The following is a 27,845-nucleotide window of genomic DNA, read 5'->3' as shown; positions in this document are numbered from 1 at the left end:
TAGAACTTAAAACAATGTTAACCTGTGGTGCCATTCAAATCTATGATCATGTGAACCAGGTGAATAAATAAACTGTCCCAATGTTATATCTGTAGCTCATACTTATTAAACCCAGAATAAATTTCCAGGGATCCTAGTGGATCTATCTATGGTGCCTCACACCTGTCTTCAGTGTGGAAAAGGCGTAATATGTAACTGCATAGAACATTTATTTATGGGAGTGTAAACCAGGTCAGTGTTATGTTTGTTTTATACAAGTGAATACATAGTCATAAGATACTAAAATTTGGCAGTTTTCTTTAGCAACTATACATATTTCTATATGGACCTTTGGGTCTGCCTCTGATATTGTCAGCTTGGGAGCAGCCAATGACTACTTTCTTCAAAGATACCTCTTCTTTAATTGACTGGAAAAAATACCATTTGTGTATGGTACCCAATTTGGATCTCAATTTGGATAGAGGTATATCTTCCCTCTCTCTGCACAGGAATGAAGAAACTTGAAGAATATTAGAGAAATGAAAGGAAATATGAATAGAAAGTATATATAATTTTTTATTTTATTTTATTTTTTGAGATGGAGTCTCGCTTTCTCGCCAGGCTGGAGTGCAGTGGCACGATCTCGGCTCACTGCAACCTCCGACTCCCTGGTTCAAGCAATTCTCCTGTCTCAGCCTCCCGAGTAGCTGGGATTACAGGCACACACCACCATGCCCAGCTAATTTTTGTATTTTTAGTAGAGATGGGGTTTCACCGTGTTAGCCAGGATAGTTTCGATCTCCTGACCTCGTGATCCCCCCACCTCAGCCTCCCAAAGTGCTGGGATTACAGGCATGAGCCACCATGCCTGGCGAAAGTATATATAAAAATATGATCCAGAGAGGCTGGGCGCGATGGCTCATGCTTGTAACCTCAGCACTTTGGGAGGCCGAGGCAGGCCGATCACGAGGTCAGGAGATCGAGACCAGCCTGACCAACATAGTGAAACCCTGTCTCTACCAGAAATACAAAAATTAGCTGGGTGTGGTGGCATGCACCTGTAGTCTCAGTTACTCGGGAGGCTGAGACAGGAGAATTGCTTGAACCCAGGAGGCAGAGATTGCAGTGAGCCGAGATGGTGCCACTGCACTCCAGCCTGGGTGACAGAGTGAGACTCCATCTGAAAAAAATAAAATTAAAAAAAATATGACCCAGAGATCTGATGGCCTAGTTTGGGGTTTGGGGGTCAGGGTCTGGCCAAGTGTGAGAGACCACTTGAAGTGAGGCAAACAGGTGTCAAACCAGGCAAAGCTCTTTCACAGCTTGTTTTGGCATTGCATGTTTTTGTTGTCGTGGTGTTGGTTGTTGTTGTTTTATGGAGTCTTGCTCTATTGCCCAGGCTATAGTGCAGTGGTGCAATCTCAGCTGGCTGCAACCTCCTTCTCCTGGTTTCAAGTGATCTTCCTGCCTCAGCCTTCCTAGTAGCTGGGATTACAAGTGCCCACCACCATGCCTGGCTAATTGTGTTTTTTTGTATTTTTAGTAGAGACGGGATTTCCCCGTATTAGGGCCAGGCTGGTCTTGAACTTCTGACCTCAAATGGTCCTACCGCCTCGGCCTCCCAAAGTGCTGGGATTATAGGTGTGAGCCACCATGCCCGGCCTGGCATTGCATGTTGATACTGGTTCTCCTCTTACTTCCTCTGCTGCCTCCTCTATTCCTGGTCTTTCTGTTAGATACTTGTTCAGAGGATTTCTAATGTACCTAATCTGTCAACTCTGGGCCTTTACAAAGGTGAGTAAGGGAGCAATGACACATCTGAACTACTGTGGAAGAGAAATACTTCATAATGAACTGAGAAAATCCATATAAAATTCCTTAGAAACAACTAAAACACATACAAATGCAAGACATAATAGTATTAGGCCTAGGAAGCTGGCTGTAATATTCATGTAAGCTGTAACCACACCAGCTTTGGGTGAATCATGCTAAAAGTTGGGAGGTTAATAACTGAGCTAATAAATAAAACTGGGAAATTGCAATATGCAACCATGGGTTATATCTAGGAGGGCTGCAGTTTTGAGATTGACTGTTCTAACTAGAATCCTTTGAAATTTAGAAGGTAGTCTGGTCGTTTGGCTCCTGAGGAAGATGACCAGTAGGGAAGAGGTATTCTGCGGCTGTGACTGGTACGAGAAGATTGAAGCCTACTGGGATAGGGCAGTATCTTAGAATAACAGACTCTTCACCTATGAAGGAAGGAAACCTTGGGATAAGATTCTTTGTTCTTGAGTGGGCAGTTATTCCGGAAGACGGTGTCCTTAGACAGGTCTTTGGAAATGATAGTTTTGTGGGAAAAGAATATTTGGTCTTAACAGACAGAATGTCATGTCATCAGGATTTCGAATAGAGATGACTAGTAGAGTTTCTAGGGATCTCCATATCTCCTTTTCTCATTCATTTTTGTTTTCAGGCTTTGCTGATTTAGTTTTTTGCCAATTCATGGTGCCTGAACTTTCTCAGTTAACTTTGGAAATGAATAATGTAGAAAATGTCCCCTCATCTCCCTCCCTGATTACTCTAAAGGACAGAACCAGGATCCACATGGAGGTACTTCTCTATATGGACCTGAAATAGAGGACTATCCTTATTTTATTCTAAAGGATCAAGGTGCTAGAAAGTGACCACTGGACATTGGATTACTTGTGGATACAAATATGTAGTATTCGGGATAAGAGCACAGATTTTGGAGTCAGTCTAGCAAAATCTAGAACTCAGTTCCACCACTTACTAGCACCTTACCCATTGGGCAAGGTATTTAACTTATCTATGCCTCTTATCTGTAAAAGGTCATACAAGTAGGTCCTATCCGATAATGTTATTATGAAGTCTAAATGTTGAAATAGTACATAAGCATTTGATATAGTACCTGGCCTGTAACACAAGTTAGTTCTTATCATTACACTCAGGTGAATCTAACCTCTTACCAGCCATACCTGCCTTAGAAAGTTGTACAAGGAATCAATGAATTTATTGTGTAGTGCTTCTCAGTAAATGTAAAGGTGTGCTGTTTGGTTTGCATTTTACACACCTAGTTACTATTTTAATGTTCTTCCTGTGCATCATTATGATTTGCTTCCATCATGTGGATAGAGAAACAGGTTCAGGAGGGGAAATTAGTGTTTGAATTTAGATCTCCTATTCTCAGATCCTTCTTTATTCAGAATACAGGTTCTGTAGTCACTTGGCATTTTGAGGTCTTTCCTTATCTTAGAAATTCGTGTATTATCTTGTCCTCTAGATTTGTTGCTTCCAGATGTGAGTTATCAGGTGGAATCCAGAGAGGGGGATCAGTCTCAGAATATGGACCTTCAAGGACAAACTCTGCTGCTTTTTCTCTTTGTGGATTTCCACAGTGCATTTCCAGTTCAGCAAATGGAAATCTGGGGTAAGTATAAGAGAATGGGGTTGCCAGCTTGAGTATGCCAAATGCTAAGAGAAAGGGAAGATTTGTATAATGCATACATCTAAATTAGATATATTTCTATAGAATAAAGTTCAGTGAAAAACCTTGCTTAATAAGTTAAATAAATATATCCTGTAGAAAAGATTCATATATTGATGCATCACTTAAATGACGACATTTCTAGGTCTGGTTGGTCAGAAATCAGCAGACACTGATATTGCTCCCTAGGGATCCGTGGTTCTTAACGTTAGCCACAAAATATATTACCTGGAGAGCATCTAAAATGCTCACTCTCCAGAGATTCTGATTTCCAGTTGGACTGAGGTGGGGCTCAGGTCTCAGTATGTTTCAGGTCTCAGTGAGCGTAGCTCACTGCAACATCGAACTCCTGGGCTCAAGTGGTCCTCTGCTTTAGCCTCCCCAGTAGCTGGGCCTACAGATGCATGCCACTGCACCTGGATAACTTTTTCAATAATTTTTTGTGGAGATGGAGGTCTTGCTTTGTTGCCCAGGCTGGTCTACTCCTGGCTTCAAGTGATCTTCCTGCCTCAGTGTCCCAAAGTGCTTGTCCATATGTTTTTAAAGCTTCTCAGGCCAGGCATGGTGGCTCACGCCTGTAATCTCAGCACTTTGGAAGTCCGAAGTGGGTGGGTCATTTGCAGCCAAATGTTCAAAACTAGCCTGGCTAACATGGTGAAACCCTGTTTCTATTAAAAATACAAAAATTAGCCGGTGTGGTGGTGGCTGCTTGTAATCCCAGCTATTCGGGAGGCTGAGGCAGGAGTATCACTCAAACCCAGGAGGCAGAGGTTGCAGTGAGCCGAGATCACACCATTGCACTCCAGCCTGGGCAAGACATTGAGACTCTGTCTCAAAAAATAAAATAAAATAAAATGATAAAATTGCTTCTCAGGTGATTCTGATGTACAGCCAGCCTTGGGAACTTTTCATCATCATACTGCCTCTCTAGGTGGATTAAAAAAAAATGCATACCTGCTCTTATTCAGGTATGCAATGAGGAACCTTTGGTGTTTATTTATTAGGTGGGTGATAACTTGTTATCACTCAGAAAGGTTCTCTATGATAAAGATAAAGTAGTGGTTTAATTTTCTGGTCCATGAAACATGCATCAGAATCTCCTGGATCTTCATCATCATCATCATCATCATTATTATTGTAGAAACAAGGTCTTCCTGTGTTGCCCAGGCTGAACTCCTGGGCTCAAGAGATGCTCCCATGTCAGCTTCCCAAAGTGCTGGGATTACAGGCATGAGCCACCGTGTCCGGCCTCAAGTGATTCTTAAATAGTGAAATTTGAAAACCACTGAGCATGAGCAGGACTTGGCTTCTGCATTTTAATCCAATAAACCCTGGGACATAAATTTAAGTATTTCTCAATCCCCTCCTAATCTTTGAGGAAAGTTACAAGAAGTGGAGATTATACAAGTTTGGGAAAAGGTTCATAAGCCTCCCTTTTGGTGCTTCTGATATGTCTCTGTGTTCTCCTTTCTCTATGGCCCAGTGTGTTTTTGTGGGACTCTATGCTCCAGGCACTCCAGTGCTATTTGGTGTGGCTCTGCTTCCACTGAGTCATAAGAAAAAAAGAGACTGCTTACAACCCCAGACCAAAAGAGATCATGTCAACTATTTATTGAACAAACCATTGTCAGCTGTGGTATTCTTCCTGCTACCTTCCTTCTGAGCCTCTCAGAAGTAAGATAAGGCTACCTTTTCCTTGCCTCTTCCCAACACATGCTGTATATCCTATAGGAGAGAAGCACTGTTTCCTTGGGCTCTGGCTTGCAGCTCTTTATTTGAGTAGCTAGTGGTCTTTGATGCACCACTGTTGCGGTGATTAAGGCCAGGGGAATGGGAAATAGAAGGTGCCCAAACTAATGTGAGGATTCCTAGGGCTATTCCCTGTAGCCTATGCTCACATAGACAGAGGCTGCTAAGAGCAGCAGCTTATTATTGTGGAAAAGATAACAGGGTGGAATCAAGAGACCTGGGTTAAATTTTAGCACTGATACCAACTTCTTCAATGATTTTTGGGAAGCATGTCATGTAAATCTGAGCTTCCCTTTTCATATCTTTAACATGAGATTGTTAGGCTAGGCCCCATCAAAGGCCCTTCCAGGTCTGAAACCCTCTTAAGACTTAAGATCTGCTACCTTCTGATGGTTTTTTTTTTTAAGGTCTGCCAGAGGTAATCCTTGGATAATACAAGCCTGATACCATGTTCTGAGCCCTACTGAACATTCCTTAAGAACTCAGATTCCTCACATAGAAAGACATTGTTATCATTCTTGATACACTGTGATAATTTGTACACTTCTGTTTAGCTTGACTTTGAAGGCCTGCAGTATCTCAGTCATTGTACTCAATATTGGATTTAAAAGAAGTTCATCAATGTAGTAGTAAACACAGTGTCTTACATCTTACACATCTGGTAGTTTAGGGTTAGCCTCTGAAGATGATGCACAGTGAGGGGAGGGGAGGTAGATATAAATGTAGTGATAATTTTACCTTTTCTTCCCCCTTTTCTTTCTCATATCCTTAAAAGCTTTCTCTAGAGCCTCCTCTTTTAGGAAACGGATTGTTCAAAATTAGTGTGTCTTTAAGGAAAATCACTTAATTGGCCATATGCCCACCTACCTTGTCATGGTAACTTTTTTGTGATTAACTCATTTTTATTTTCTTGTAACTAACTCATTATTTTCCACAATGTCAAAAGAATTTGGTGGTCAAAAGTTTTAGGAATGAACTTTGGCTTTTAAATTAAATGTCTGCTTTCAAAAGGGATCTGATTTCTTGAAGCTATTCTTAGAACCAAACTATGGAAAATAGCAATCTAGATTATATATTTACATAGCAATAGCAATATTTTCCTGTTGAATATTGCAGTGTACATTTCAAAACACTTCATGGGCCAGGCACCATGATTTGGCACCTGTAATCCCAGTACTTTGAGGGGCCAAAGCAGAAGGACTGATTGAGCCATTCAAGACTGCTTGGGCAAGATAGCAAGACCTCATCTCTACATATAATTTAAAAATTTAGCCAGGTGTGGCAGCTCACACCTGTAATCCCAGCACTTTGGGAGACTGAAGCAAGAGGATGACCTGAGGTCAGGAGTTTGAGATCAGCCTGGTCAACATGGCGAAACCCTGTCTCTACTAAAAATACAAAATTAGCTGGGCGTGGTGGCAGGCGCCTATAATTCTAGCTACTTGGGAAGCTGAGCCAGGAGAATCACTTGAACCCGGGAGGCAGAGGTTGCAGTGAGCTGAGATCGCACCATCGCACTCCAGCTTGGGCAACAAGAGCGAAACTCCATCTCAAAAAAAAAAAAAAAAAAAAAAAAGCCAGGCATGGTGGTGGTGCACACCTGTGGTCCCAGGTATTCAGGAGGCAGAGGTGGGAGGATCACTTGAGCCCTGGCTGTTGAGGCTGCAGTGAGCCGAGATTGTGTCACTGACCTCCAGGCTGGTCAACAAAAAAACCCACAAAACACTTCATGTACATTATGGCAGTTTATCTACACAACAACTTACCTGTGAGAACAGGTGGTATAAAGCCATTTTCTATACTGAATAAAAGACTTCATCACCACTAGTTGGTGGCAGAGTTGACCCTAGAATCTATGTTCTCCTTGACTCTAGCTCCAGAATCCTTTTGAGCTTACCACATATTACCTTCCCTACCAAGAAAGCATATGGTGCGTTGTGGTAGAAAATGTTCTTCCGACTTGCATTTTTAATACAGTCCTGGAAAAAGCTAGCCAGTTTTAGGCTGCTTCACCATAGAATTCCGAACACTGAAAACAAAGAATAATCAAGAAGGATTTTCTCCAGGTGACCTGTAAAGTAAATTTGGCTTCCTGTGTCTGATGCATCAGGATCATTAAATGGTGGCCTATTGTTTGATGGCATAATTTTTTTGCCTATGGCTCTCACATGTTAGCTTTTCTGAATGAGGCTGAGCAGTGGTGCCTGCGGTTACTTTAACAGAGATAATCCCCCATTTCAAAAGACCTCATATGAACAGTTGTATCATTTTTGTGAATTTTAACCTTTTCTTTACCACAGCACATCTGAAAGCACAACAGTGACGCTCACACAGGCATGGAGGAGGGTTGAACACTATAGGATGTTTGCTTCTCCCTTTCTCCTCCCTTCTGGGAGTCACTAGGATTCTCATTTATAGTACGTGGTATATATTTCTGCTATGAATTAAACAGGATCCCTCATTTGTTTCTTTAAAAAATAATGTCATTCTTCACCTTAATTTTTCTGAGCTTTCTTTTATTTATAAGTGGGAATTGGGTAGGTTTGTTTGTTGGGAGATTTAGTCTAAAAAAGATATTTATTTGTAGATATGTAGGGGTCTCTTCTTCCAAGAGGCATCTTTCTAACTCCCAGTCCTGACTCAGAACACATGAACAGCAATCTTGAGGTAGTTATCCTTGCTCATGGTTAATCCTTGAATAATGCAAGCCTGATACCACGTTCTGAGCCTTACTGAACATTCCTTAAGAATTCAGATTCCTCAGAAATACCGCGTTACCATTCTCGAACGACTGTGATAATTTGTTTAGCTTGACTCTGAGGGCCTGCAGTATCTCAGTTGTTGTACTCAGTGTTGGATTTAAAAGAAATTCATCAACGTATTAGTAAACAAGTGTCTTAAATCTTACATATCTGGTAATTTAAGACTAGCCTTTGAAGAAGATGCACAGTAAGGGGAAGTAGATGTGATAATTTTACCTTCTCCCTCCCCTTAGGAGTCTATACTTTGCTCACAACTCATCTCAGTGCCATCCTTGTGGAAAGCCACAGTGTAGTGCAAGATTCTATCCAGTTTATCGTGGACCAGGTCTTGGAGCAACATCACGAGGCTGCCAAGGTAATAAGGAATCCACAGCCTCCTTTCTCCTATTCTCTAAGGAAAAGACAGCAAGTATATAATAGCAGGGCCCAGGAGCCCTTGCTCCCTTAATGCCCCTCCCTCTCCTCTTCTGTCACCAGGGGTGATCTTGTAACAATGCATCTAGCCTACAACACAAACTCTAGCTTAGATGGATCACTGTAACCAGCTTGCTTAGTCTTACCTCCTAGTAGGTGTGTTTGGGCAAATAGGGAAATAGATAATAGGTAAAAATGGCTCTTAGCACACCTCTTCCTTGTCTATATAAACTCTTCCCCTTCTCACCCCCCACAGACTTCCGGAGCTGCTGCTTCACTGTGTCTTACATTCTTCCCCCATTTTCCTAATTGTTTACAACACCACTTTCTCTTCTTACTTGATTTTCTGAATCCATCCATCCTGAGTACTTTTGGTAACACATTTCTTACCTCATATGACCCCTTTTCAGGTAAAAAACAACCACACTAAGAGAGCAGAACTGAAAGTTGTTTTTTTTTTTTTTTTCAAGTGGTGTGTTTTCTTGACCAGTGTTCTTATTGCTTGTCTTCTCTAAATGTGTCTGTGCCAATAAGTCATCTCTGTGAAATGAGAGAACATTTAAAATTTTTATTTTAATCCCTAAGTGTTATGATATAAAAATATGTGAAGAGCTCAGTAACTTTTATTGATGGAGAGGAAGAATTGTTGAAATCCTGCTCTGATGGAAATGTGTGGCCCCTCTGGGATTCTCTAAACCACATCTTGGAATTCATGCAGTCTCCCCCTTACTTGTTATGTTTCCCAGGCTCAGCAGAAACTACAGGCCTCACTCTCAGTGGCTGTGAACTCCATCATGAGTATTCTGACTGGAAGCACTAGGAGCAGCTTCCGAAAGATGTGTCTCCAGACCCTTCAAGTTAGTAGGAGATTGGGATTAGGGATGCTTAAAAGTGCCAGGGTTTTGGCTGGGTATGGTGTTTCATGCCTGTAATCACAACACTTTCGGAGGCCAAGGTGGGAGGATCGCTTGAGCCCAGGAGTTTGACACCAGCCTGGGCAACATAGAGAGACCCTGTCTCTACAAATAATTAAAAAATCAGGAGCCAGGTGGTGACTCACGCCTGTAATCCCAGCACTTTGGGAGGCTGAGGTGGGCAGGTCATCTGAGGTCGGAGGTCTAGACCAGCCTGACCAACATGGAGAAACCACATCTCTACTAAAAATACAAAATTAGCCAGGCGTCGTGGCACATGCCTGTAATCCCAGCTATGCAGGAGGCTGAAGCAGGAGAATCGTTTGACCCAGGGAGGTGGAGGTTGTGGTGAGCCAAGATCATACCATTGCACTACAGACTGGGCAACAAGAGCAAAACTTCATCTAAAAAAAAAAAAAAATCAGCCAGGTGTGGTGATACATACACCTGTGATCCCAGTTCCTCAGGAGGCTGAGGTAGGAGGATCACCTGAACCTGGGATGTTGTGCCTGAGCCATGATCACATTACTGTTCTCCAGCCTGGGCAACAGAGTGATACCTGTCTTTAAAAAAAAAAAAAAAAAAAGGGCTGGGCGCAGTGGCTCACGCCTGTAATCTCAGCACTTTGGGAGACTGAGACAGGCGGATCACAGGGTCAAGAGATCAAGACCATTGCCAACATGGTGAAACCCCGTCTCTACTAAAAATACAAAAAAAGTAGCTGGGCGTGGTGGCACGTGCCTGTAATCCCAGCTACTCGGGAGGCTGAGGCATGAGAATCACTTGAACCCAGGAGGCTGAGGTTGTAGTGAGCCAAGATCGTGTCACTGCAGTCCAGCCTAGGTGACAGCGTGAGATTCCGTCTAAAAAAAAAAAAAAGGCTGTGGGCAGTGGCTCATGACTGTAATCCCAGCACTTTGGGAGGTCAGGAGTTCGAGACCAGCCTGGCCAACATGGTAAAACCCTGTCTCTACTAAAAATACAAAAATCAGCTGGGTGTGGTGGCAGGTGTCTGTCATCTTAGCTACTTGGGAGGCTGAGGCAGGAGAAATGTTGGAACCTGGGAGGCAGAGGTTGCACTGAGCCTAGATCATGCCATTGCACTTCAGCCCAGGCGACAACAGTGAAACTGTCTCAAAAAAAAAAAAAAAAAAAAGGTACCAGGGTTTTAATGACATTCTACTGCTTATCTTTTTAATATGTATAGTATTTTTAGAGACATTATTTTATATGCTCCACTGTGATGCTACATAGTACCAGGCCTAAGTTTTAAGAAATATTCATTGAATAGTAGTATGTTTACTGTTTTACAAATGAAAAAACAAGTTATTTAAGATTTCTGCTTTCTTTTTTTTTTGAGACGAAGTTTTGCTCTTGTTGCCCAGGCTGGAGTGCAGTGAATCTCAGCTCACTGCAACCTCCGCCTCCCGGGTTTAAGTGATTAGTGATTCTTCTGCCTCAGCTTCCCATGTAGCTGGGATTACAGGCATGTGTCACCACACCTGGCTAATATTCTGTATTTTTAAAGTAGAGACGGTATTTCTGCATGTTGGTCAGGCTGGTCTTGAACTCCTGACCTCAGGTGATCTGCCTACCTCCCAAAGTGCTGGGATTATAGGTGTAAGCCAACGTGCCCAGTTGATTTCTGCTTTCTTTAGGTCACACAGTTAGTTAAGAACAGAGCTAGGGCTGGGTGTGGTGGTTCATGCCTGTAATCCCAGCACTTTGGGAAGTATGTATCCCACGGAAGTGCACACCTGTGTTCCCCAAAAGACATGAACAAGAATGCTCACCGTGACCCATTCTTGATGGCCAAAGTGGAAATCTACCCATCAGCAGCAAATGGATAAACTATGAAATATTCGTGCAGTGGAATCCTATGCATAATGGCGATGAGTGAAAATAACCACTCACAGCATCACGGGTTGAATGTAACACAAACAGCGTTTGGGCAGGAGCTAGACACAAATGATGAAGACACACTGTCATGGCTTCATTTCCATGAAGTTCACAGCAGGCAAAACATCTCTTGGTGGGAGGGGCTGCCCTAGTGGGCACAGGTGTTTTTGGGGGGATCCGATAAAGTTTTCTTTTGAAGCTGAAAAAATGAAGATTCACTGAGCTGCACCCTCATAAAAAAAAAAAAAAGTGAAGACAGAAGTGAAGCAGATGAATTGCTTGAGGTCAGTTCATGACCAGCCTGACCAACATAGTGAAACCCCATCTCTACTAAAAATACTAAATTAGCTGGGCATGGTAGCGCACGTGTGTAGTCTGAGTTACTCGGAAGGCTGAGGCAGGAGAATCGCTGATAACTGGGAGGTGGAGGTTGTAGTGAGCTAACATCGAGCCACTGCACTCCAGCTTGAGTGACAAAGTGTGACTCCGCCTTGAAAAAAAAAAACAACAGAGCTAGGACTAGATCATTGATTCCTAATTCCTTGTTGAAGAATGCTATCTCATGGTGACAGAATACACTGGAGATAATTGAGCAACCTTAATTATTACATGTATGTGGCATCAGAGGCTCACGTTCAAATCCTGACTCATTTACATACTAGTTATGTTTAGGCCTGTAGTTCTGAGACTTGTCTACAAATTGGAAAAAAATAATACCTCACGGAGTTATTATGAAGGTGAAAGCTAAATTGTGCTATGGTCTGAATGTTTATATGTCCCCAAAATTCATATGTTGAAATCCTAACCCCCTAACTGATAAAATTAGGAGATATGAGGCCTTTGAGAGGTGATTTGGGTCATTAGGCCCTCGTGAATGGGATTAATGCTTTTTCAAAAGAGGCCCTAGGTCGGGTGTGTTGGCTCACGCCTGTAATCCCGGCACTTTGTGAGGCTGAGGCAGGTGGATCACCTGAGGTCAGGAGTTCAATACCAGCCTGACCAACATGGTGAAACTCCATCTCTACTTAAAAAAAGACAAAAAAATTAGCCAGGCGAAGTGGCAGGCGCCTGTAATCCCAGCTACTCAGGAGGCCGAGGCAGGAGAAGCACTTAAACCCGGGAGGCAGAGGTTGCAGTGAGCTGAGATTGTGCCATTGCACTCCAGCCTGGGCAACAAGAATGAAACTCCATCTCCAAGGGAAAAAAAAAGGCCCCAGAGAGAACCTCACCCCTTCTGCCATATGAGGATACAGAGGAAGTGGGCAGCCTATAGCCCAGAAAAGGGCCCTTACCAGAACTTTACCATGCTGGCACTTTAATTTCAGATTTCCAGCCTCCAGGACTGTGAGAAATAAGTTTCTATTGTTTATAAGCCACCCAGTCTACAGTAATTTGGTATAGCAGCCCAAATGGACTAAGACAATGTCAAAGTACATAGCATGTGGTAGATTCTCAATAAATGTTAGTTTTTTTCCCTTCCTTTAGGAATGTGTGCTGACCAACTGATATTATCAGTGGGCAACATATCACTCCATATTTGTTGCTTCATTTTTTTGGTATAGTTTTCTTGAAAAGCTAGTATAACACAAAAATATTTTAATATCTTGTTTCTTTTGAATTATTTTCTAGAACAAATTTCTACAGAAGTTATGAGTCAAAGTGTATAACATGTTTATAAGCTAGTGCATTTTATCATAGCTTCAACTTTCTGGGTCATGTGGATAGCACAGGGTAGTGAGAAGAACACTAAGTTGGGAATTGTAAGGTATGCATTAAAGCCCTAACTTTGTACTACCTAGCTGTGAGTTCTTGGGTGGGTCACTTCTCCTTTTTGAATTTCAATTTTCTCATCCTTAAAACTAGTGTGTTGTATTAGGTGATTACTCTGGTTCCCTTTAATTCTAACATCCTACAATTCTATATTTAAAAGTAGAAAGCTGTTACCTATTTCCTGTGGGTGCAAATTTATTATTTGTTCCTCTCCTCCCTAAAAAACTCATCAGAAAAAAAGGTCTCATATCAGCTTCAGTTATGCAGTAGAACCTGTGCTGTCTTAGAAACTCTACTTATAGAAAAGAAGTTTATATAACCCCTTCATGAACAGATGGATTTCTTGGATATTTTGTCTTATAGAGATGGGAGAAATGACTAGGGGTGGTGGCTCACACCTGTAATCCCAGTACTTTGAGAGGCTGAGGTGGGTGGATCACCTGAGGTCCGGAGTTCGAGACCAGCCTGGCCAACATAGTGAAACCCCGTGTCTACTAAAATACAAAAATTAGCTGGGTGTGGTGGTATGCGCCTGTAGTCCCAGCTACTCAGGAGGCTGAAACGGGAGATCACTTGAACCCAGGAGGCAGAGGCTGCAATGAGCCAACATTGCACCACTACACTCTAGCCTGGGTGACAGAGCAAGACTGTCTCAAAAAAAAAAAAAAAAAAAAAAAAGGGAGTTGGGGTGGGGGTGGGAGAACAAAGGCCTTCTGTGAAGGATCTTGCTTAGGTGACAGAAGTGGGAAGACATATAGGAGCCACAACTACCTGTCATACCAATTATCTCAGGCCTTCTTTTTTCCTCTCTTGCCTTTATGAAGACTAAGAAAACTCCTAACTCTAATGGCTTGCCCATTATCTGCCTCATCATCTCCCTGTATAAACTTTCTGTGAGAACTTCCCCCCTTGGTTTCCAGTACTGGAACTCAGCATGTTCTATTTCTGGCCCATTTTAGGCAGCTGACACCCAAGAGTTTGGGACCAAACTGCACAAACTATTTTGTGAGATCACTCAGCACCAATTTCTTCACCACCGCTCATGTGAGGTGAAGCAGGTCAGTGTAAATAATCAGTACTTTGGTGGGAATTTTCCATTTTGATATATGAGAATCCCGAATTGAGGGGGTGGGTAGGTACAAGTGTTTCAGACTGCATAATCTGAGGTTAGCCTTTCAGCAAGGAAGCCTGTGAAACAAAATCATCTGTCTTCTGTCTCTCAGGAATGACAATCCTATTTGTTGCCTGGTGTCTGATGTTTTGAAAGCCACTGTTTCATATGTTGTATCCAGGATTTTTGTCATTTCAGGCATGAGGGTAGATTCAGTCCCTGTTACTCCATCTTGTCCAGATGACACTGTAGAATATTTTCTTTTCTATTTTTTTTCTTCTTGAGATGGAGTCTCATTCTGTTGCCCAGGCTGGAGTGTAATGGCTTGATCTCAGCTCACTGCAACCTCCGCCTCCTGGGTTCAGCAATTCTCCTGCCTCAGCCTCCTGAGTAGCTGGGACTACAGGCGCCAACCACCACACCTGGCTAATTTTTGTATTTTTAGTAGAGACGGGGTTTCACCATGTTGGCCATAATGGTCTTGATCTCTTGACCTCATGATCCACCTGCCTCAGCCTCCCAAAGTGCTGGGATTACAGGTGTGAACCACCGTGCCTGGCCTACTGTAGGATATTTTCATCTTTAATCTCTCTTATTTATTTATCCTATATTTTTAGTTCCAGATAAGTCAGTTCTACTGATTAGAGCCAACAGAGCCAGAAAAGTGGGCTTCAGTTGGACCACTACTAACAGCTATACCTGGAATTTGTAGAGAAACAGAATTTCCTAGCTATAATCTCCCTTCACTCATTAGAGAAGACCATCACAAAACCAGTTAAAAGCTATCTGACCTCCTTCAGGGTAAAGATTCCAACTAATGAAACTCTAGATCTCCAGCATCCAAAAAGGTGAAAAGATAAAAGTGTACTTATTTTTATTTATTTATTTATTTTTTTAGACAGAGTCTTGCTCTATCACCCAGGCTGGGGTGCAGTGGTGCAATCTCGGCTCACTGCAACCTCTGCCTCTCAGGTTCAAGTGATTCTCCTGCCTCAGCTCCTCGAGTAGCTGGGACTACAGGCATGCTCCACCATGCCTGGCTAATTTTTGTATTTTTAGTAGAGACGGAGTTTCACCATGTTGGCCAGGCTGTTCTCGAACTCCTGACCTCAGGTGATCTGCCTGCCTGGGCAAGATGGTGAAACCCTGTCTCTCCAAAAGTAGAAAAAAAAAATTAGACATAGTGGCATATGCCTGTAGTTCTAGCTATTTGGGAGGCTAAGGTGGGAGGACTGCTTGAGCCCAGGAGGTCAAGGCTGTAGTGAGCCAAGAATGTGCCACTGCACTCCAGCCTGGGTGACAGAGCGAGATTCTGTCTCAAAAATAAATAAAAGGAACCATTCAAATAACACAAGAAGACCGGCACGGTGGCTCACGCCTGTAATCCCAGCACTTTGGGAGGCTGAGGCAGGAGAATTGCTTGAACCCAGGAGGTGCAGGTTGCAGTGAGCCGAGATCACACCACTGCACTCTAGCCTGGGCTACAGAGTGAGACTCCATCTTGGGGGGAAAAATACATGATGCAGGCCAGGTGTGTTGGCTCATGCCTATAATCCCAGCACTTTAGGAGGCCAAGACAGAAGGACCACCTGAAGTTAGGAGTTTGAGACCAGCCTGGCCAACATGGTCTCTACTAAAAATACAAAATTTAGCTGGATGTGGTGGCGCACACCTGTAATCCCATCTACTTAGGAGGCTGAGACAGGAGAATTGCTTGAACCCAGGAGGTGGAGGTTGCAGTGAGCCAAGGTCACACCACTGCACTCCAGCCTGGGGAACAGAGTGAGACTCTGTCTCAAACAAACAAAAAACATGATACGGAGGGTGGGCATGATGGCTCACAACTGTAATCCCAACACTTTGGGAGGCCGAGGCATGTGGATTACTTGAGCCCAGGAGTTCAAAACCAGCCTGGATAACATGGCAAAACCGTGTCTCTACAAAAAAATAGAAGAATTAGCCAAGCATGGTGGCACACACCTGTAGTCCCAGCTACTCGAGAGGCTGAGGTGGAAGATTTGCATGAGCCCAGGAGGCAGAAGTTGCAGTAAGCTAAAATGACGTCACTACACTCCAGTCTGGGTAGCAGCGGGACCCTGCCTCAAAATACATATATACATACATACATACTTAAAAATACATATAACTGGGCCGGACGTGGTGGCTCACGCCTGTAATCCCAGCACTTTGGGAGGCCGAGGCGGGTGGATCACAAGGTCAAGAGATCGAGACCATCCTGGTCAACATGGTGAAACCCCATCTCTACTAAAAATACAAAAAAAATTAGCTGGGCATGGTGGCACGTGCCTAGAATCCCAGCTACTCAAGAGGCTGAGACAGGAAAATTGCCTGAACCCAGGAGGCGGAGGTTGCGGTGAGCCGAGATCGCGCCATTGCACTCCAGCCTGGGTAACAAGAGCGAAACTCCGTCTCAAAAAATAAAAATAAAAAATAAAAAAAAGAAATACATAAAACTAATAGAACTATAAGGAGAAATAGACAAATCCAAAATTATATTTCAAGATTTCAACATAATTATCTCAATAATTGATAGGATAAGTAGAGACAGAAAGTCAGAACAGTGCTTTCAATCACTTTGACCTAATAGGCATTTATAAAAACACTCTGTTCAGCCACAGAAGAATATGCATTATTTTCAAGTGCACAAGGAACTTTTAACAAGAGAGACCATATTCTAAGACATTAAATATGTCTCAATACATTTTAAAGTCTCTTAAGTCATAAAAGTATGTTTCTGACTATAATAGAATTATTAAAATCAGTAACAGATATCTAGAAATTCCAAAATATTTGGAAACTAAATGACACATGTATAAATAACCCATGGATTAAACACAGAAATCAAAGGGATATTAGAAATAATTATTAAATGAGAAAATTACCAAAATTTATGGCATGTAGCTGATGTAGTGTTTAGAGGGGAAAATGCCTGTGTTAAAAAAGAAAAAAGGCTCAAATCAATGACATCACTTTCCAACTTAAACTAGAATAAGAAGAACAAATTAAACACAACTTAAAACAGAAGAAATGAACTAATAAAGATCAGAATGGAAATCAGTAAAATAGAAACCAGAAAAACAATAGAGAAAAATCAATGAAAGTAAACGGTGGCTCATTTAGAAGATTAATAGAATTGATAAACATTTAGCCAGACTAATCAGAATAAAAAGAATGAACACAAATTGCCACTATCAGAGATGAGAAAGGAAGCATCAGATACTAAAAGGATTATCAGTTTGGGCATGGTGACTCACCCCTGAAATCCCAGCACTTTGGGAGGATCTGCAGGTCAGGAGTTCGAGACCAGCCTGCCAATATGGTGATACCTCGTCTTTACTAAAAATAGAAAAATTAGCCAGGCGTGGTGGTGCATGCCTGTAATCCCAGCTACTCAAGAGACTGACTGAGGCAGAATTGCTTGAACCCAGGAGGTGGAGGTTGCAGTGAGCCAAGATCATGCCATTGCACTATAGCCTGTGTGACAGAGCGAGACTCTGTCTCAAAGAAAAAAAAAAAAAAAGACCCCTACGTACCTGACAGCACTGTATCAATTTTTTTAACTGAATGTTTAGTTAAAAATCTTACCATGATATCCTCAATATATAAAGAACTCTTAAGACTCATTAATAAGAAAAACCAGTTTTTTTATGGGCAAAAGATTTGAACACACTTCACAAAAGCTACAGATACACAAATGGCAGATAAACACATAAGATGCCCAACATCATCAGTCATAACAAAAATTCAAAGAAGAATCACAATGTGATAACCATTTCACGCCATTGGAATCTAAGGCCTGACTATACCACATGTTGACAAGCATGTGGAGGAGTGAACTCATGTACTACACTGTTTGTGGAAATGAAAAATGGAACAAGCACTTTGGAAAACAGTTGGCAGTTTCTTAAAATTAAACATACACCTACCACATGACCTAGCACTTTCACTCCTAGGTATTTACCCAAGAGAAATGAAAGCATATGTCCACGCAAAGACTTGTAGACAAATCTTCACGGCACCCTTGTTATAGCCAAAAATGAGAAACAGGTAAATGGATAAACAAATTGTAGTAGATCCATATAAAGGAACACTACGTGGCAATAAAAGAACTATTGAAACACAGTGACATGGATGAATCTTTGAATAGCATGGTGAGTGAAAAAATCAGAAATTAAGAGTACAAACTGTTTGTACTTATATATAATTCTATAAAAATGCCAACTAATCTATATAGGTCAGTGGTTACTAGAAGGTGGGAGGGTTGGAGGGAATGATTATAAAGGGCAGCAGGACACTTGGAGGGAGATGAATATGTTCATTATGTTGATTGTGTGATGGTTTCACAGGTATGGACATGTGTACTTATAAAATTGTACATTTTCTGTATATGCAGTTTACTCTGTCAGTTTATATCTCATAGTTATAAAAACTATGGTCACTGTTTCTCAGAAAATGAGTAACAGGGCCTTTGGCACCTCCTCTGCATCTTCTCTGCCTGCCTGATTGGGTGGGGAAGTTAGGTGCCCAGGCACCAAAGGATCACAGCATCTAGTGGACTTGGCCATTCTCCTCTTCAGTGTGACTAGAGAGGCACAGAGCAGCAGTAAACCCCTGTCAGTGCTCCCTTCACCACACCTTTTCATTCCTAGGATGCGCTTCCCAGGAATGTGTCTGCTGTTCCTTTCAGCTGGTTCACCACACTCTTGCCAGTTTTCCTCTCACTGGAAAGGGACTTGGAAAGCTGCTGTCCACACCTTGAGTAAATAAAGCTAAAATGCTTTGTATCATTTTCCTGGGAATGCTGTGAGAAATTAACATAAACTTGAAGGTTTAAGAACAACCAAAATTTATTCTGTCACAGTTCTGGAAGCCAGAAGTCCAAAATCAAGGTGTTGGCAGGGCCACACCCCCTCCAAAGTTTCTAGAGGAGAATCCTTTCTTGCCTTGCCTCTTCTAGCTTCTGATAGAAACTGTTCCTTGGCTTCTTGTAGCCTGCATAACTCCAAACTGTAACTCCGTCTTCATGTTGCTTTCTCCCTGTCTCTCAAATTTCTTTCTACCTTTTTTTTTTTTTTGAGACTGAGACTCACTCTGTCACCCAGACTGGAATGCAGTGGTACAATCTCAGCTCACTGCAACGTCCGCCTCCAGGGTTCAAGTGATTCTCCTGCCTCAGCCTCCTGAGTAGCTGGAATTACAGGCGCCCACCACCACCCCCGGCAAATTTTTGTATTTTTAGTAGTGACAGAGTTTTTGCCATGTTGGCCATGCTGGTCTCAAACTTCTGACCTCAGGTGATCTGCCTGCTTTGGACTCCCAAAGTGCTGGGATTACAGGTGTGAGCTACCACACCCGGTCTCTGCCTTTTTCTTATAAAGATACCTGCCAGCTGGATGCAGTGGTTCATGCCTGTAATTCCAGTACTTTTGGAGGCTGAGGCAGGTAGATCACAAGTTCAAGCGATTGAGACCATCCTGGCCAACATGGTGAAACCCTGTCTCTACTAAAAATACAAAAATTAGGCCAGGTGCGGTGGCTCATGCCTGTAATTCCAGCATTTTGGGAGGCCAAGGCGGGTGGATCATGAGGTCAGTTCAAGACCAGCCTGCCCAAGATGGTGAAACCCCATCTCTACTAAAAATACAAAAAATTAGCTTGGGCTTGGTGGCAGGCGCCTGTAATCCCAGGTACTCGGGAGGCTAAGGCAGAGAATTCTTGAACCTGGGATGTGGAGATTGCAGTGAGCCGAGATGGTGCTACTGCACTCCAGCCTGGGTGATACAGCGAGAGACTGTCTCAAAAAAAAAAAAAAAAAAAAGATACCTGCCATTGGATTTAGGGACCACTCAGGATCTAGGAGTGTTTCAGCCTGTGAAGTCCTTTTACTTGGGCCTCTGTGATATCCCAGTAAGACCTGAAAAAGATAATCTGGGCCAGGTGCATTGGCTCACTCCTGTAATCTCAGCACTTTGGGAGGCTGATGCAGGTGGATCACTTGAGGTCAGGAGTTTGAAACCTGCTTGGCCAACATGGTGGAATCCCATCTCTACTAAAAGTACAAAAATTAGCCTTGCCTGTTGGCACACGCTTGTAATCCCAACTACTCAGGAGGCTGAGACATGAGAATTGCTTGAACCCAGGAGGCAGAGGCTGCAGTGAGCCAAGATCGTGCTACCACTGTACTCCAACCAGGGTTATAGAGCAAGACTCTGTCTAAAAAAAAAGATTATCTGACCTCTTTCACCCTGTTCTTTTGCTATAGTCATGGCTCATAGCCTCAGGGCCATTCATAGCCCAATTAACTTGGCAGATGGCTAGTGAACTCAAGGTCTTACCAGTAGTCATAGGTCTTGGAAGGAAGGAACACTTACTGAATCCCTAATCTGTGCCAAGATTTTCACTTTAATCTCTGCAAAGATGTTATAAATTAGGTCACAGTTTAACCATTTTACAGATGAGGAAACTGGTTACAGAACTTTCATAATTTGCCCGGAGTCACACAGTCAGTAAATACAAGTCTAGAATTTGTACTGAGATCTCTTGGCTCTGAAGTCTGGTAATACTGTTAACATAGAGGACTGGGTTGCAAGCCCAGGGAAGATGAGTGATCCAGGTCATTGAGTAGAACCCATGCTTCTCTCTCTACTCAAGATCATAGGGTTTCCTCTGATAATGGCCATTTAGTGATAAATAACTTATTAGTGGTACAAGAGTGGCACCCAGTGGCTTCAGCTAAAACTACAAGACTAAGGATGATAGGTCAGATTCTTTTACCTGTAGGCCATTCTGTTTCCATCTGTAAACAGGAAAGGTAGAATAGCTGACCTCTTGAATAATAGGAAAGAAAACCATCTACTATATGTTTTAGTGAGAAATTGAAAAAAAATGAGGGAATACGTATATATTTAGAGTGTTACAGAATAAGAATGGAGAGGGTATAGTTTTTATTTTTTTAGAGACAGGTTCTCACTATGTAGCCCAGGCTGGAATGCAGTGACTATTCATAGGTGTGATCACGGTGCACTACAGCCTCAAACTTAAGTGATCCTCCTGTGTCAGCCTCCTGAGTAGCTGGAACTATAGGTGTGCACCACTGCACCTGGCTAGGAGTGGATATTTTAAGTCTGAATGTTGGAACAGCGACAGTGGGCCAGGGAGGAGTGACGAAGATAGTACTCCAGGGTTTAATGTCATAGGTGTGTCAGGGGAGTTAGAACTTAAATCCAGAATGAGCAGTAGTAACAAGGAGGCAATTTTCTAAGCCAAGGCATTGTTTCCGGTGGGCAGGGGGTGGGGTAGACTAGGAATAAATGTCTTATAGTGTTAAATCCAAGGAGGGGCCCGGCACGGTGGCTCATGCCTGTAATCCCAGCACTTTGGGAGGCTGAGGTGGGTGGATCACCTGAGATTAGGAGTTCAAGACCAGCCTGGCAAACATGGGGAAAACCATCTCTACTAAAAATACAAAAATTAGCTGGGCATGGTGGTGCATGCCTGTAATCCCAGCTACTCTGGAGGCTGAGGAAGAATTGCTTGAACTCAGGTGGTGGAGTTTGCAGTGAGCCGAGATCGCACCACTGCATTCCAGCCTGCATAATGGGAGCAAGACTCTAGCTCAAAAAAAAAAAAGAAAAAAAATCTAAGGAGGTGTATCTTGAAGTCAGGGCTGTCTTATCTGAGGGACAGATGATGAAAGCAGGACATGCAAGGCTCCCAGATAGGCCTAGAGCTTTATATTTCCATGTAGGTAATTCCTTGATAAGACCAATTTCAAGATAGGAGAAAGGTTTATCTATTACGTGAGATTTCCCAAGCTAAAGAAAAAAAAGTAGTATCTCTCAAGAAAAAAAAATGTTTGGGAAATATCCTGTTTCTTTCTTCACATCTTTAGGTTATCTTTGCCCCTTCTATGTTCCTTGGAATGTAATTACTTGGGAACTAAAACTTGTTTTAGTAAACAATATATGATAGATGTCTTATAGAGATAATTCATATACCATAAAATTTACCATTTTAAAGAATAAAACTCATTAGCTTTAAGTATATTCACTGTGCTGTGCAGCCATCACCACTAAATTCCAGAACATCTCCATCATGCCATTAGCAGTACCTATTCGCAGTGAGTCCCAGTTCCTTCAACCCTGCCAACCACTAATATACCTCCCATCTCTATGGATTTGCCTATTCTGGACACTTCATATAGATGGAACCACACAACATGTGGCCTTTGTGTGACTTCATTTAGCATGTTCCCAAGGTTCATCTGTTATACCATATAACACATAATTTCATCCATTTGTATGGCTGAATAATAGTCCATTGTATGGATATACCACATTGTTTATCCATTAATTAGTTGATGAACACAAGCTTTTTCTACTTTTTAGCTATTATGAATATGCTGTTATGAACACTTTGTCGACATGTTTGTAACTCTCAGGTATATATCTAGGAGTAGAATTGCTGAGTCATATAACACTATGTTTTAACTTTTTAAAGAACTGTCAAGCTGATTTCCACAGTCTGCACCATTTTACATTCCTTCCAGTACCATGTGATGGTTCCAATTTCTCTGTACCCTCATGAACAGTTGTCATTGTTTTTATTATTGGCATTCTAGTACATGTGAAGTAATTTAGAGGTTTTGATTTGCATTTCTTTAATGAATATTGATGCTGAGTATCTTTTCCATGCTTATTGGCCATTTGCATATCATCTTTGAAGAAATGTCTATTCAAATATTTTACCTTTTTTTCCTTCTGACATGGAGTCTTGTTCTGTTGCTAGGCTGAAGTGCAGTGGCGCAATCCTGTCTCACTGCATCCTCTGCCTCCTGGGTTCAAACGTTTCTCCTGCCTCAGCTCCAGAGTAGCTGGGATTACAGACACATACCACCATGCCTGGCTAATTTTTGTATTTTTATTAGAGACAGGGTTTCACCATATTGGTCAGGCTGGTCTCGAACTCCTGACCTCATGATCTGCTCGCCTCAGCCTCCTTCACCCAGGCTGGAGTGCAAATGGTGCAATCTCGGCTCACTGCAACCTCTACCTCCCAGGTTCAAGTGATTCTCCTGCCTTAGCCTCCCAAGTAGCTAGGATTACAGGTGCCCACCACCACACCTGGCTAATTTTTGTATTTTTAGCAGAGATGGGGTTTCACCATGTTGGCCAGGCTGGCCTTGAACTCCTGACCTCAGGTGATCTGCCCACTTTGGCCTCCCAAAGTGCTGGGATTACAGGCGCCATACCCAGCCACAAATTTTTGAGGAAGAGGATATCTATTTTTATACGTTTTTATTCTTGAAAAGGAGCTGGGAGGATTGGGTTCTGGTCACAGTAAGAACCTCTCTTCCAAATCATTAAGAACCTCTCTGTCCAAATTATTGGACTAACCATTGTGGCAGGGCTCGAGGCTACAGATGACTACAGAAAATATCTTCTGACTTCCCAGGTTTGACTTTCTCAAATTTACCTTGTGTAAGGGACTCTGCTGGCTATAAAGTAATAGAGTCATGATGATTCTTGCCTTTCAAGGGTATTTAAGGTGTAGAAAATGGACATATGCACATTACTTGATGAACAGTCACATAGCATACTTGCAGAATACACAGAGCCTGATGAGTGGAGCGGGCAGTAGGCAAGAGACCAGAGTTCAGAGAAGAAAGGATGTGCCGTGAGTAGCCAGAGTGCAGAAGGATCCACAGAGGGAAACCCTGAAGGCTGGAGGCTGGGTAGGGGATTCATGAGCCAGGAGGAAGAGGGAATTCCAGGTGAGGGCAGACAGCCTTGTGAGGTCAGTGATAGGCACACTCTTGTTTCACTAGGGCTCGTTCATGTTTCTGCAAAACTCACTTAAGACTTCTAATTTTTCAAGCAGCTAACCCTAGAGAAAAAGGACTCAGCTCAGAGCACTGAGGACGCACCTGATAACAGCAGCCTGGAGCTCCTAACAGGTAAGGTTTAAGCTTTTCAAGTGAGCCCTGGACTGCAGCTAGGGAAGTAAAAAACAAGTTCAAACTTTCAAACTATTCCACTGTACCTTCTATTACAGCGGTGCTCTTCTGCAATTTAGTTGGCTGTTGCTGCCACTGTGGGTCTTCAAGGCAGCGGCAGGTATTCCCTCCCCAAAGATGTGAAGATAGGACTAGAAATTTTTAATACATTCTGTGTAGTTACAGATAGCACATGATGGGGTGAGGGTAGGTAATCCGCAGATTCAGGGCCTGAACCTAGTTGGTTCCTTCACATCTTTTCTGGATTACTGGGGTTGATGCTGCAGCTCTCCCTATTTTGGTTACTACTATGATTTGGGATCTGGAGGCTGCTCCCGGGTGTAGGCACCATGTCACTCTTAATATGTGCTATGGTGAAGTGTCAGTGCATGTGTTGTGATGGCAATTATACTGAAGTCTTTTCTCCATACAAGTCTCCTGCAATACTTAAACAGCCTTCCCAGCCAGCAGCAGCAGGGGTACAGAAGTTGTCACACTCAGTCACTGGCAGAGGTGCCAGGTCCTATTCGGAGCTTTTAAAATGTACTAATGCTCTTAGTTCTCAAAACAATCCTAGGAGCTATAGGTATTGTTATTATTTTCATTTTATATATGAGGAAATTGAGGCCTATAGATATCAATAAACTTACCCAAGGCCACACAGCCAGTAAATGACAGAGCCAGCCTGAGTTTGAATTAGCAGGGACATCCTCCTACAGATCCTGAGTCCTTCAGATAAAACAGTATCTGGGTCAAGGGAAGCTGGGGATTGTGACTTCAGCACCTATGCTTGGTTGGTAAATCCCTCTTTCTAGGGTCACAGCTACAACACATACACGTTTATGCTTAGGCCTCAGATGTGTCCCTGAATCACTGTCAACTGAACCATGTTTTAACTGTTGTGGGGGCTGTTGCTACTGAAAAGAACCCTGCTGTGAAGGCTTGTACAAAGTAAAGAATCTATTTTTATAAATTTAGATTTGGAGATTTAAAAAAAAATGCAAGGATGATACATACAATTCAGTATTTATGCAGTCACAAGGGACAAAAGAATAAGTATCTTCCTGTAGAAGGAAGAAAATTAACATTTAATTCAGTACCTTCTGTGGACCCTGGGGAGATGCTGAGCTCTTCCACAGATCTTATCTGATTTAGTCCTTGCAGTGCCCTTCTGGAGGCGGGGAGAGGGGGGCAGCATGGATCCTCTCTAATAAATGAGAGGACCCAGGCTCAGGTCAGGCAGAATGCTTCGCAGGAGGTACTGAGTTTCAGCTTGCTGCCTCCAAAGCCCATGTTTTCTCCACTGTGCCACATGAGCTTAAAAACTAGGCATTTATAATCTGGTGGAACCCCTTGATGATGGCTTGAGCTGCTCTGCCCTACAGATCTGCAGCTCTCATCAGCATCCATTCTATGCCTCACCATGGGCAGCTCTGCTGAGGAAAATCGCCGAAGTGTGTACTGATGCTACCATCCATCCGTGGTTCACTCACTCAGGAGCCTTTGGTTTGTCAATCCTTTCCCTTGTCTTTCTGGCCCTTGACCTCAGTGGGTACTCCATTCTTTAAAAAAATCTACCCAGTCTCTGCCTCCTGCTTCAGCAGTAAACTCACCCAACTTGTACCCTCCCACTGCAGAATGTCATCAGTGTAGGGACACATCCCCTCCAGGCTCATGGTGGGATCGTCCTTCCTGCTTTCTTGGGACCTGCTCGCATCAGTTATCACTTCTGCACCTTCAGCTCTCCCGTGAGTTCCCTTCCTTCAGCAGATCAAGCTCTCGCTTCATCAGAAGAAAATCTCCCATGACCTTAAACTTCCTCCACCTATCCTCAACCTCTTTCCATCACATCTCAGCCAAAGATCTCAAAACCACAAGCTGCATGCACCCTGTCTGCCTTTCTTCCTCTCATTCTCTCCCTCATAGCATACTTACTTTCTCTGTGGCCTCCGAAATCTCTCCCCTTAGGGAAGGCCTCTTAATTACCAAATTTTACATTTACCTTCATTGTATCTGAACTATGTGCAAAATTTGGCACTGTAAGACTATGACTTGCCTGGTTTTTCCCTCTCTGAGCTTTTCTCTTCACCTACTTTCTTCTGGTCATCCCTAAATAGTGCTCATCCTGCTCTCTCCCCAGCTTCCATCTTCCATCCCAGCTGTTGACTACTGCCTCTGGGCTGAAGACTCTCAAATTGGTATGACTAGCCAAGGCCTCTACTAAGTGCCAGATGGGAGATTCATTTGCTCACTAGGCAGCCCTTTGTGGAGGTCCCATTGGTACCTCAGTTTCCTCTCTCCTGACTAAAGTTACTACTTTAGTCTCTGTCACGATTAATAGCACACTATCCAATTTATCGCATCTGCAATCTTGGATTCATTCAAATAAGCCTCTCATTCTTTTTTATTTTTTTTGAGACAGAGTCTCGCTCTATTGCTCAGGCTGGAGTGCAGTGGCGCAATCTCAGCTCACTGCAACCTGCGCCTCCCAAGTTCAAGTGACTCTCTTGCCTCAGCCTCCTGTGTAGCTGAGATTACAGGTGCCCACCACTATGCCCAGCAAATTTTTTTTTTAGGCAGAGTCTCGCTCTATTGCCAGGCTGGGGTGCAGTGGTGCAATCCCCGCTCACTGCAACTTCCATTTTCCAGTTTCAAGCAATTCTCCTGCCTCAGCCTCTAGAGTAGCTGGGACTACAGGCACCCACCACCACGCCCTGCTAATTTTTTGTATTTTTAGTAGAGACAAGATTTCACTCTGTTGGCCAGGATGGTCTCGATCTCTTGACCTTGCGATCTGCCTGCCTCAACCTCTCAAAGTGCTGGGATTACAGGCATGAGCCACGGTGCCCGGCCAAATTTTTGTATTTTTAGTAGAGATGGGGTTTCACCATGTTGGGCAGGCTGGTCTCAAACTCCTGACCTCAGGTGATCCACCTACCTTGGCTTCCCAAAGTGCTGGGATTACAGGCTAAGCCACTGTGCCCGGCCAAGAGACCTCTCATTCTCATGCCCTACATCCAAGTGATCACCAATGCCTGTCACTTAGGCCTGATGAATACTTTTTTGATTCCTGGTGATACCTCCATCCCCACTGTCTTCACTTGTCATTGGGCTCCTAAGGTCTTCCGGTCTCTAGTTTGATCTAAGCCACACCTTTGAAAGAACGATCTTTCTTTAGTACAAAATTACCAATATATTTTACCAGTGCTTAAAGTCTTTACTGGCTTCCTATCTCCTACAGATGAAAATGTGTTTCTAGCCACCTCTTTAGCCCCAGCTACTCGAGAGGCTGAGGCCAGTTCAAAGCTGCAGTGAGCTATGAGCGCACCACTGCACTCCAACCTGGGTGACAAGCAAGACACCATCTTCTTGTTTTTCTTTTTCTTTTGAGATCCCATCTTTAAAAGACAAAAATTTATGTAGGAGGTTTTATGCCTTTGCATAGTTTACTTGCATAACTTTCAGCATAAAATTCCTTTTCTCTCCGTTGTCTTTTTTTTTTTATTATTATTATTATTATTATTATTATTATTATTATTATTTTTTTCTCTCCGTTGTCTTGTTTGGCATATCACTCTTCATCCTTCAAAACCTAGCTCTGGGGTGGAGTGATGGCTTACGCCTGTAGTCCCATCACTTTGGGGAGCAGGAGCGAGAGGATAGCTTGAGACCAGCCTGGGCAACACAGTGAGACCCTGTCTCTACAAAAAGTAAAGAAAACTGGCCG

At 42.9% G+C, this 27,845-nt stretch overlaps 1 protein-coding gene across 1 annotated transcript in view; it reads left to right on the top strand.

The window, feature by feature from the left end:
• Window positions 1–27,845, top strand: part of TOP6BL (TOP6B like initiator of meiotic double strand breaks) — a 110,024-nt gene that overhangs the window by 80,929 nt on the left and 1,250 nt on the right. Inside the window, exons 9-14 of the mRNA XM_064364699.1 lie at window positions 313–463; window positions 3,281–3,427; window positions 8,229–8,350; window positions 9,156–9,266; window positions 13,952–14,050; window positions 24,001–24,079. Of these exons, the coding sequence (XP_064220769.1) occupies window positions 313–463; window positions 3,281–3,427; window positions 8,229–8,350; window positions 9,156–9,266; window positions 13,952–14,050; window positions 24,001–24,079 (709 nt within the window). The remainder of the gene's footprint in view (window positions 1–312; window positions 464–3,280; window positions 3,428–8,228; window positions 8,351–9,155; window positions 9,267–13,951; window positions 14,051–24,000; window positions 24,080–27,845) is intronic.

Source organism: Aotus nancymaae, unplaced genomic scaffold (assembly GCF_030222135.1).
Source record: "Aotus nancymaae isolate 86718 unplaced genomic scaffold, 86718_ANA_hifiasm-v0.15.2.pri h1tg000059l, whole genome shotgun sequence".
NCBI lineage: Eukaryota > Metazoa > Chordata > Mammalia > Primates > Aotidae > Aotus > Aotus nancymaae.
The sequence above is the reverse complement of the archived record's forward strand: the minus strand, read 5'-3'. Positions and strand labels throughout refer to the sequence as shown.